At 40.2% G+C, this 12,801-nt stretch overlaps 1 protein-coding gene across 1 annotated transcript; it reads right to left on the bottom strand.

Annotated features, from left to right (window-relative positions):
• Positions 1 to 10,356: 10,356 nt before the first annotated feature.
• On the bottom strand, positions 10,357 to 12,584 carry LOC145435319 (kelch-like protein 25). Its single transcript, XM_080312617.1, has one exon. It carries the CDS (start codon positions 12,392 to 12,394, stop codon positions 10,766 to 10,768), a length of 1,629 nt encoding a protein of 542 aa, XP_080168743.1. The 5' UTR covers positions 12,395 to 12,584; the 3' UTR covers positions 10,357 to 10,765.
• Between the last annotated feature and the right edge of the window lie 217 nt (positions 12,585 to 12,801).

The raw sequence follows: 12,801 nt of genomic DNA, 5'->3' as shown, positions 1-12,801 counted from the left end.
CACAGTGCATGGCTTAGTACTGCATTTGAAGATTTCCTGTATTATTTCAACTTTGTGTCACACCAGGGGTTCCCAAACTTATAATCGTCGCGACCCCAAATTTCGATTTGAACGTGTTTCGCGACCCCACCTCTCAATTTGACAAGGGGATAAATAACAAAGTGAAAGTGAAATTCCTCACCAAAGTAAACAAAGAAAATACGATTCTATGACAGTTCGACAGTTAGTTGTGTTGGTGGAATATAAAAAAAAAATTCAAACATATATATGCGTCTGTTGCGGAGTAACACAGGACAGCATACAGTTTTTTGGCATCTAATAAACTGTACAATACAACTAACCTTCAGGTATAACTATACTGTGAGTCTTATGCTATCAGTGTCAATTACTGTAGTATAGTGCAGCTTCATTTAAATTATTACGCAACACTGCCGTATTTTGAATGCGCTGTGTGCCTTGACGCACGGCCATGAAACGAAACGAACAATTGATTTTTCGCTCAACTCGGACTGGGCTGCTTCTTCGTCTGATTCGGCCAAAAGTGAGCGGAATCAAACTGTTCGAATTAAGCGGAGTCGACTGTATATCCATTGTATACATTTTTCTTTCCAGTTCTCGACTTGTTGTTGACGATTACGCCTGACGAGTGTAAGTCGAAAATATATGTGTTTATTTCAATATGGAAATGTTATTGAATTGTATATTGAATATCAAAAAGCCTCATCAAATACGTGTTTTCGTAAAAATCGATTTTCGGTCAATTCTTATTTTACCATGCTATGCGTTGGTAATTACATGGCTCCGTTATTTTCGTCCGGAATTTACTCAGCGCCTCCACTCCACGCTAAACAAATGACTAATTGAAAATATAGTTTGTTTAGAACACACGATACTGGCAGTGGCGGCTCGTCCTATTGGGCAACTGGGGCATTGCCCCACCTAAAATTATGTTCAATAACAATTCGTTACCATTTATAGACGCACCGCAATCTATATATACAGAAATCACAGCGAAAATCGTATTCTTCTTGTCATTTCGCTTGTAAATGCCTATATACAGCGAAGTCTCTGCGAAAATCGAATTCTCTTCCTTGTTTTCGCTTTGCGAATGCCTAGCCGGGGCGTGCCCCGGTAGCGCTCATAACAAGCTTTCACTGTCTATTCTCTCAAAGCCGCGCACAATAAAGAAACAGTGATTCAATCTCTCCTATTCATAAAATGACCTAGCAGGTAGGGCAACTTGCCTGGTCGCCCCTAAGGTGTGATGTAACAATGGTATCTATATCTGAACTCGGTTACCGTCATATGCGTTTAGTCGACCTTTGCTGGTGTAGGTCGATTTTGATGGTATTTCACACCATGATATTTTTCGAAACGTGGTATGTCGTGTCGTGATGGTGGTATTTAACACCGTCCTAAGTTTCAGGGTTTCTACTCAAAGTTTAGGGTAGTAATTCCGTTTCCGAAGTTTAGTGTGTGCTGATCCGTCCTGTATCTCAAACAGATTTTACTCAACAGCCGGTATTGGTATCCATTGATTTTAGCGATGTTCCATACCGAGATCGGTCATGACACTTGGTACGGTAAGTCTTAATGTTAGTATCGAACGCTGTGCCAAGTCTCAAGGTTGGCACTCAATGATTAGGCCAGCAATTTCGTTATCAAGGTCGAGTATGGTATAGATGTGCGCTGATCTGACACTTGGCCTACCTAACGCATTGCGGATTTCACGCCAAAGCCGGTATATCTGTGAGGTGATGAGATGGTGATATCATGAAATAGTTTACTAACATCCTCGGTTTGCATTCAAATATTTAGTTTTATTTTATATTCTCCAATGTCAATTTCACCGTGAAATTGTGGCCTTCAGCAATTTGCTTACAATTACAACCCCTGTCAAGCGCGATAGCTGTTTCGTTTTCGATGGCGGCTAACAGCTGGTCGCTTGATCAGCCTATTTCTCAGTAAATTTTACGCAAAATTCGGTGTTCGTCTGTTCGTATTAATTTTGACAGTGTACCATACCGAAAACGGTCATGAGGCTACTTCTCGATGATATCATGAAACAATGTACCAAGTTTTCGGATTTCATCCACGTATTTATTCGGTAATATATTCTCCAAAGGCGATTTTGCAGCAGACATATAGACCGTAAGCCGTATGTGTCGTGTGACAGTCAACCAGCCTCGAGGCTAAAATCTCCTGTGCTGTACCGGGACCGAATTTCCGAGGCTGCTATTCGTAGTTCTTCAGAATGATGTTTTGGATTCAATATGACATGTCCAATTGTCCAATCTATGATATAACTATTGCGTATGTGTCCGAACTCGTTGACCTTTCCAGTTGGGCTTACGCAATCTCTCGAGTTATAGTCATTTCCATTTCTGCAGATAATTAGTCAGGTATAGTGCGAACATGTACCTTGTCGAATCTTTGTTCCGTACGCCGTTTACGCAGTTACTACATTTCAAGTCACAGCTCAACGGCAGACTTCTCGCGGCACATACGTTAAAATCACTGTTGTCGGGAAGTTTGTGTTGCTATAGAATGTAAACATTCTATAGTGTTACCGTACCACCAAATTAGTTGTTTACGTTGGAAAACGCCAATGTGATGTCATCTTGATAAAAAGTCGCTTGCAGCCCATTGCCCCACCACCCGATATTGTCACGAGCCGCCACTGGATACTGGTATAGCATTGTAGATATGAGTATCCTCAGCAAAACTACCGAAGGAATTTCTTGAATTCATGCAGTATATTTTCGATGAATAAACCTCCGCCCTACAAGTCGGCCGATACGGAATCATTATAACCGAAATAGGCTTGGTGTAAATGGCCATTGTAGTAGAAAAACACCATGAATCCACAAACAACACTGAAAACCCATAGGCCTCAGATATTTAATCGTGGTCTTGATTCTTCAACGTCATTAGAAAATATTCTTCTTTCAGATGGAAGAACTTGGTATATTGAGATTACTATAAGCAATTTGAATTTCGTCTTGGATGGACAATTTCCTTCTCATATTGTCAAAATTATCTAAATCTCCAACCTAACTGACTACATGACGAATGCGTATTTATTTTTTCATTGACGAGAACTTCGTATATGAACGAAAATCGAATTGTACAGCACGCATGTGACGTAATCGCAGATGATGGGATTCTAAATTTCGAATTTGCTGAACTTTTTGGTATTAGCATTACGATGGTGAAATCTGAAGCTACTGCGTATCCGAAGTAGAACGATCGCCGTTACATTTTGGTGTCCAAATCGTTGATTGAGAATTACAGAATAACAAATTGCACTAAAGTAGTGCAATTGAAAGTAAATACACACAGCCGATTCCAATGATTTTCCCGTCTTGCTATTGCCTCTATTATATACTGCCACTATATAAATTTAACGAATCCTACTACGGTGTATATGTATACAAATTTGCTCTCCATGGATTTCCATCACAACGAAATATTAGTATAAATGGTAAAAGGAAAATTCTGCATAGCATATTTCCTAACTGGACTGGTGAAATCGTGAGTAGTGTTTTGCTTGTTGTCTCTAACGCGGGTTCACCGGAAAGCATTCACCATGAAGCTGATGACCTATTTTTTAGTCAACGCTACAAGATTCCCAATAAATATTACAAAATCTGGTGTTTTCAATTGCGGGCAACTAACTTTATAATTTGGTAAAGTGTACTCCTTTCCCGATTCCAAAATATGTTAATCCAAACTTATGTTCATATCACGCGTGATTTATGATTACCGATAATAGCAATGAAATTACGTCTATCCCCAGGGAAAGTATGAATTAAATATTACTTTGATTGGTGTTCATGATACTACCTCACCGAATATATCTAAGCTATGCCATTGATTACATGCTGAATACCTTCCTATGGAAAGAATGTGTCGTATGTCACTTGGAACAGATTTACCTGCATATAGTCGTTGCACGTCAAGTCATTCATTTATCAGGTTGTCGTGTTAGGGCGAAGATAGAAGAGGATATTTATCAATAAACGGTCATAGCCAATATACTACAATATTATTCAGAAATAATGGAAGGGCTACTTACAATGTTGCCATATTTACAATATCCATGCATGTTGTACTAACCTTGCACAAGTACGGTTTCCTGAAAGGATAAGATACTGAAGAGAAGAAGCAAAGTCCCTTCACGCATTGACATCGTATTAGAGGCGTAAGTGACTCGTTCCTGAATCAGATCAGATATGAACATCGTATAGTTTAATAGGGCATAGTAAATGGCTTAGGGCTACCTTAACTATTGTTTATCCAGTCACCTCAGGCGATGCATTTTTCAACAGATTGTATCATTACGATTTACTGCGCGTATTCACCATGTCAGAATCAAATACAAGTTAACAGTGATAATATTTCAGGATTAGCAGTGGATCCATTGCTGTTACTATTTACAAACTTCGCTATCAAGTCTAACTCCATATTTTACCTATACCGTAAGGTCCATTGTGAAAAACATAAAATTCGTGTTTTGCAACAATTTAACGAATACGGTAACAAAATACATACGCATTGATCAGTAATATGAATGTCCCATATCACAGTTAGCTGCAGTCAATAAAAGTAAAGACAAATTCAAAAGATATGGAAAAGCAGAGTAATCACAGAATATTGCAATTTTTTAATCAAAATCTTGATCATAAAGTATATTCAGCCTCGGAGGAAAACTTTTATTATATTCCAGGTCCGATCAATAACTATTTTTACCATTTAGGACCTATTAACCAGTGATTTCCAAACTTTTCCAGTTAGTGTCAACCTGTCAACAACTAGATCAACCCATCCCTTGAAAACGCTCCTCAAGTGGCCGAAACATAAGTGAGATTCCTGGAAACTAACCGAGTTGACCAGAGCGAGAGTAATTGAAAAAATACTTTCATCGTCAAAAAAATGACTGGAAGTTATCGTGACAGAAGAGAACTTTCGAGTCAGGGCAACTTCCTGGAGAAACTAAAATCTTGCAGCCTCTGTTTCATCGACCAGTACAGAAACGATTAACAATATCGACATGCAATTTGTCAGATATGTGGTCGCAGAAGTCGTGTCAAATGTCTGCGCATGTCTAAGTAACCTAATGTTTCGGGCATTATCCTGCGACGAGTCACATGCGTCAATTTCTGCACAATGCCACTTATCTCCTTCGATATCGATAAACTACATAGACGCATGGGAAACCAGGTCCGGATCGACTCCGACGTAAACGACTTGCCATCGCCGACACAGTGGTACACTGCTGCACCCTCCGCCATGGTGGGATTGACTTGATACAAAGCTTTGGGCTGTCAGTCACTAGGGTTATAATGACTCGATTTTTAACTCCACTCGACTCGAGTCTCACAATTTTGTTGGGTCGACTTGACTCGAGTCATTTTCTTAAAATTTACGACTTGACTCGAGTAATTTTCTCAGATTGAAAAATGACTCGACTTGAGTCAATTTGAGTATTTATTTGAGTTTTACTCGAGTTATTACGCATGACTAGACTAAGTCACATCACTCGACACATTCTTCATGACGTATTCATGCCTTGCACATCAGGGCCGATATTATTGAAAGATAGGCATGGAAACTGTGTTTTAGCTGCTTGAATAAACATGTTAAGCTCGGAAAAATGAGTATAGTGTAAATTTGAGGCTTCGATATCACCCGACAATTTCATAGAAGTGAGTTTAACCTGACATGAACTCGTCGGATTCGACCAGTTGCTCGCTGACTTGAACTCGGACTTGACTCGGTGGTGAATTGAAGATGACTCGACTTAACAGAAGTCAAGTGAAAATGATAAAGTCAAATTGAATTGTGACTCGGGGCCTTATGACAGACTTGATAAATTAGATAATTATAATTGTCTAATTTGATACCGGTAATTTAATTCTAATCTAATTTGTGAAATGCTCCAGTCTTTGATTATAATTATAGTATAATTTGTTCAATGTTTTTATCCTCTAACTTTATTTATAATCTAATTTACTGTTGTCCAGAAAATGCCTCTCGCACAGGAAAGTCCAGTGCCAAGCTGCCATCGCGTTACTTACACCGTACAGTCATAATAGCCTGCGAGCAACGTCGTAGCTTCGATCACAAACAGAACAGCAGCAAAGAAAAAAGAAAATAGTTAACACAGGCTTGTTCACTTTCATGCCCTCAATAACATCAAGAAAAAATAGGATGATTTCTTCAATCTAACCAACGAAAACATATTAGAGGATGATCTGGAATGATAAGAGAAAATCGTTTACCTATAGTGCACGGGTCGCTGACTCAAAATGCGTCGTAGGCCACTTTTCAGATTCCATACAGGCCGTGGGCTGCATGAGTGCAATATCGAGACAAAATAAGCAACATAGCTGAGCAACCACGTTTTTAAAAGTTTTTACGCTAGTACAACTCCGTGCTCACTAACATGGAAGATGGGGATTGTTACCAAAAATAAGTAATATTTTATTAAAGAAGTACAAACCCAACAAGAAATGTCATGATCATAAACGATCCACGTGTTGCCGAACCCTGGTATAGTGCAAAACGATCCAAGCCTGGTGTAAACCAGGTGGGCAAACTACGGCCCGCTGGCCGCATGCGGCCCTCCACGCCGTTCTGTGCGGCCCGCGAGAGTCTGAAACTTCTTTAAAATAATGATGAAATGACTAATAAAAATCGAATTAAGGCAGGGAGTTGATTGAACTTTTTCTTGGTTTATTTCACCATGATAATTCTAAGGCAGTGGTTCTCAAGCTGGGGGGTGCATCCCCTTAGGGAGCGTGAAAGCATCTGAAGGGAGGCGCGAAGCTGAGCACAACTGAAATGATTTTTCGCTCTCAGCGCGATTCACATCCCATTCATTATTATTGCTTTGTATGTCGTCTGAATTTCATCATTTAAAAATATCTCATCCACAGTCGTAACCTTCCTTACCATCGAACTATTTGTTAGGTTTGCTAGTCTCCTGGTTGCGTTTTGTGATATGACGATAAGGGGGCGCGTAATGTTTTATCATCATGAGGGAGGCGTGTCTTAAAAAGTTTGAGAACCACTGTTTTCAGGTAAATACTTCCTTCGTTATTTTTTTATGTTTAATCACTTGCCCGACAGCCCGGTCATCTCAAGGCCATGTCGCAGTTTGGAAGGTTTCAACTGCTATACATCACAGAAATCGTAAATGACATTTACATAATTCGGATCACGAGTGTGATTTCATATTGACCCCTCCAGTTTTAATTATTTCAGTGATGTGCTTGTAAAAAACGATTTGCCCGTGTCATAGATAGATCCGTTCTCTGTATACGTATATAATTATGGTGTTTATATTTTATCTACACATATAGTAGAAGCGTGTTCGAAGCTAACATGGTTATGATGCTGTCAGCATTGTGTGTCTTAGAACTTAACCAAAAGTGGAATTACTAAATCTATGAAGAGATCGCTGCTCACAGATTTAAATTTCAATCCTTTTTTAAGAACCGGAACAACCGACTTTCATATCTATAGTTTTGACAAATTGGTTATTGTGGTCGACCAGCCTATGAAATCTCTCCACTGTTTCTGACGCGTGGGCGATATCATCAAAGCAATGTTTCATTTGTTTTAAATAAGCATATATATTTTCTCCATGTCCTCACTCTATAATCAAATACCAATATTGCGTTCGGTTTATAATCGCAATTTTATATAGTGCGGCCCGCGAATGGATTCAGATGTTGAATGCGGCCCGCGAGCTCAAAAGTTTGCCCACATATAGCACACAGTTTGCACCGCATATTCAAATGTCTGGCGACAGGTTTTGGTGTAAGTTATTAATGAGTCAATCCATCTGTAATGGTGATGCGTCCGGCTTCTCGATCGGTAGGTAGTGGGCTCGATCCCCGGTCATGTCAGACCAGACATTCGAAAACTGGTCTCCGCAGCTATTCCTGCTAGGGCTAAAGACACCGATTACAACAGTGTAACCAACCGCGCTTAGTCTCTCGACAAGCATGCAGTTTCCTAATATCCAAGCAGGCGCTGCCTACAGCGCCAAAGCATACCATGATTAGTACAGTGCCGTCACAGATCCTGGCACAAGATTGGTTGCACAAGCAAATTACAAAATCACACACACGCATGCCTATAACAAGCACCACTTTGGAACTGGCGCGATGATGGAGATGATATGATCTATAACCAAAAGATCGACATGAAAAAGTAACTCGACACATTTACAGGTAGTCCTCGGGACTGAACATTCCTCTCGCTCGGTAGGGGAGATGTGGTACCGATGGATCAAACATTGGAAAATGATCGCTGGCCCCAAAATGTTCAGCCGAAAACAGCAGATCTTTTGCTGGCTCAGCACTTTGATACAAGCTCTACCTATCGCGCGCATATACATGAATATCGGTCTTTTCAAAAAATATTTATGGACGTTTAAAATTTGTTGCTCGAACGTGTCATCGGTCCCCACCCGGTGGGTCCAATGGCACACGACCCGGGGACCTATGACACATATACCCTAAAAAAAACTCAGATGTAACAACTTTTCTTGCTCAGTATTATAATCTAAGCTACAGCAAGCCAAAGAAGAATTTTCAGTCGCAACCGTCAAATAATAGATTAAATATTGGTTCAAATGTTGTCATAAAATCACGTTTCGATTTAGGCTCGGACTTATAAATTTGAGGGTACATACATATTGCCCGAAAATCGACAGTGTGACTTTCAAATACCCCGTTATAGCGATAAAACATCATATGCAATTATTACATAAAGATTTTCTGTACGTAGTCATGTTTCATTTGTTTCATGATTAGTATGCTTGTTTATTTTGCTTGATTTGGCTATTGTATCATCGGTCCCCACCCAACTAATTTTGTACATGAATCGAAAAAAATTCCACTCAAGGAAAGTACTGAAAAAATAATAGGTTCCATTATATAGCCTGATACAAGCCCTAGACTTCACAATAAAAATGATTGCTGGTTTGTTCGTGTTGAAGGTTACAAAGAAAAATGTATATGTCGATCTAAATTTACTTTACACCCCCCAAAACAAAAAACATCTGTGAGAGACCCCATAGTTCGCGCACGTCGAATTTTTTTGTATGTGAGGAAAGATGTTGCCAGCATGCCATTGTAGACAAGTTCACGGAGTGTAATCATGGAATTATCATAGAGAATTTTTAAAGTATTTTCGGTCCCAGTGATCCATCGGTACCACATCTCCCCTATACGTAAACTCGAATCCTTGGACAGTAAGACATTCTGGGTGTGTGCATATCGATGACACGACGCGTGGGTTCTGCGATAGACTAGCTGATGACCCCGATAGCGATGTCTCACAAAGCTTTTTAGCTGCTCCTCGATACCGGAACTAGCCATATCCCTTGTTTGCGACCAATAAGTTTATGTACGCGGTTTTTCCTAGCACACAGATGCCATCCACAAGAAATCCGGTGCCCACGTCACTAATAGCCAGTAGTTTTCCTTTGGTAACCATTTGAGATTTGCAATGGTCAGAAAGTTAGGAAATTCTGGATCACATTACAAGTAGGCCCAAGTTCCGGCAGTTTATCACATATGACGAAAAGAAATCAGGGAATCGTAAATCGAATCTTTGAAACAAAAACAGTGTATCAGAACTATTTCGTAAGCGTTTCTTCCAACTCAAGAAATCACAAGTATTACTACACAATGTTACGAAAAACATTAGTAATGCGATATAATCAAAAAAGAGTGGAAATGCCTTGGTGATGTTAATCGATTCAAACTTCTTTGAGCTGGAAAATTAGTGAAGTGAAAAAGGGAGGAAGTGTTGGAAAGAGTTAAAGGGGCACTGCGCTCTGAACATGTGGTCTCAAATTGAAGGGAAAAACGAACAAAAATTTTTGGCCGCAGTCATTTCCTTCAGAACGCCACCGTAATGGAACTGCAATTTATTGAAATTTCTACAGGACCTTCACGGTCCAGCTGTTGCGGCTGCTTAACCCGCTGCATGGCACGATGTCTTCACCGTCGCACTTGCACGACGCGATTAGGCAGTCATGCAGAGAACGAATTTTAGATAGTTGTCAGCCGATGTTATGAAGGTAATATGTCCAAAGTTCGTTCTCTGCGTGACTGCCTTATCGCGTCGAGCAAGTGCGACGATGAAGACATCGTGCCATGCAACGGGTTAATCAGCCGCGGCAGCTGGAGCGTGAAGGAACTGTAGAACTTTCAATAAATTGCAGCTCCGTTACGGTGGCGTTCTGAAGGAAATGGCTGCGGCCAAAAATTTTTGTTCGTTTTTCCCTTCAATTTGAGACCCCATCATTTCTAGAGCGCAGTGCCCCTTTAAGTTCACTTAATGGCAAATAGTCTACACTACAGATTAAGGACAAACTTGCAGGCATGTTACAGGCGACGTCGGCGTGTCAAAATTCGATCTGAGAATTTCAATACGCGAACCGTAGTTTATCACTAACAAACTTCTTGAAATTATTGGTAATAGTACATAGGATTCTAGGCATATTTTACGCATTTCCCGGGCATGAGACTTGCGCTAGGATGGATTATGCTCATCAGTGGCTGGGTTTTAGGTGGCAGCTACCGATGCGATCTGAATCGGACCAGCAGATTCCGAGACCTGTAATCCAACCACCGAGATATTACAGTTGACAGTTGTAAAAGAATAACATCCAATGACCTGAAAAAACTGATCTTACAATTGCGAGCCACTCAATTTCTTCCAGTTTCTTTAATGCTGAATTTTAGTCACTGAAGGCGAGAACAGATTCACAAGTGCGCATCGATATGCCATCCATAGTCACCACTTCCGTCAGGGCCTTCGTTTTAGGGTTGTATGCACTGACTGTTGGTGGCTGTGCACTGTCTCCCGCAACGAGATAAATCATGCCGTTTAGTGCATGAGATATGAACTTCACTCGTGATGAGTCTGGTAAAGTCAATAGCTCTGTTGTATTTGAATTAGGGCGAAAAATTTCTAAATTTTTGACATATACATTAGCTGAGCTGAATCCACCAAACACATAGACGACATTGTTGAGTGTTGCAGCTGATGCTTGGTATCTAGATTGCTTCAAGTTGCCAGGTCTAGACCAAGTGTACGATTTTGGATTGAATTTATGAACTATTGCTGTTCCTGAACTATAACAACTGTGACCATCTGTAAAACTGCCACCGAATTCGAAAAGACACTCCTCAGCAACGGCCACTGCGGTATATGCGATAGCACTTGGGCGATTAGGAATGAAGCTCCATCGATTTTCCAATGGACAGTACCTTTCCATGCGATTACTACAATTATATTCGGTAACGTAGATGCATCCATTCAAAGCCACTGCAAGTCCCCAACGCCCACTACGTTGCGCAACGGCTTCCCATCTAGCATTACATTCCTCGTATTTGATGCGATAATTGCTTCCACCATCTACCAATGCATACAAGTATCCATACAGAATCACAACCGAAGAGGTTTTGCTTATCATCTGCCGATGCATATCTTGAATCTCCGTCCATGTGCCGTCCTCTATATCCAGACATTTCATTTTCATGGAGTTATGATCTAACACAATGATGCTAGAATCCAGCAATGTATCAGATGCCTTGATCTTTTCTGTGTCAAAAATAGATTTCATCACTAACTTGAGACATTCGTTTGATTCAGAAATAGTAGCCTCGTGATCCATTAGAAATCTCCTATAAGATAATGGCACATTCATGAACTCAATATGCTTCATCATACTGAATAGTGACGCAGCTCGTGTCGAGTCGTAGTTGACCCAGGCCATAAGAGCCTTGCATTTCCCTCGGTCCCTCTCTTTCAACCCTTTAGCAGACAGCAGGAAACTCAAATATTTTGCTTCAATTTTCTTGAAATCGTCCATTTTTGCGATTGCTTGAAAATTCTTCAATGCATAAGTATCACAAACCTCAACGAGTCTGGAGCAATCATAACGATTTGCGATCTCCCTTGTAGCGAAGAATGTTTCACAGTTAAGTTCACTCTCTAGCAACGTAGCAATTCCATTATATAGCCTATGCAATCTGAGCATATGAGAAACGTGCAGCAAATCGACTCGTTTCTCGTCACAAACGGAAGCTTTTCCAGGGTAAATGAATTCAACACATTTACGAATTGATCTGCTATCAGCATCTTGGATTTCGACTATTCCTTCACGGCGTTCCTTGGTATCGTTGCTTAGCATGCCGTCAAAGTATTCCGAGCTGGCAGCGATTACACATCTATGAACAGGCATGCTCTTTTCTTCAGTCTTAATGATAAAATCACAATACTTGTTTTCTTCCCGAAAACTGTTGAATTTCGCAAGTATATCCAATCCATAACTCTTGCTACTGATATTGACTTTCCGTTCCATTGCAACAGATACCGCTTTGATATGCTGCTGCTCAGAAAATGGGATACAAGCATCCAAAGTACAAGCAACCCTAATACAGATGATTACTTATCTTCCTGATACAAATAGAGAATTGCAGTCTAATTGTAGTGTGGCCGGCCCACTCCTAAATAATGATTATATGTTTCTGAATCGAGTGATTATCCGATATTCAGAGTAGGCTACCGAATGGCATATCGTAGTGATAACACGGAGATACCTGCGGAATACGAAAAAATTTGCACTTGATGTTTTAAAACAGGGTTAGCAAGAGAAATAGGATTTTTGGAATGACGCAAAACACGAAGGTAGTCACAATAAGAGAGGGGGTAATCGTGATTTGCAATCTTTATCGATTACGATGAATAAAGCATCTTTAAGTAATACTA

The sequence above is a fragment of the Botryllus schlosseri genome, chromosome 3 (assembly GCF_051294905.1).
Source record: "Botryllus schlosseri isolate E-star chromosome 3, Bs_hap1, whole genome shotgun sequence".
Taxonomy (NCBI): Eukaryota; Metazoa; Chordata; class Ascidiacea; order Stolidobranchia; family Styelidae; genus Botryllus; species Botryllus schlosseri.
Note: the sequence above shows the minus strand (reverse complement) of the source record. Positions and strands in the feature narration are given on the sequence as shown.

Coding starts and splice junctions, on each gene's coding strand:
- LOC145435319 (XM_080312617.1), bottom strand. CDS start 12,394: ATGGAACGGAAAGTCAATATCAGTAGCAAGAGTTATGGATTGGATATA.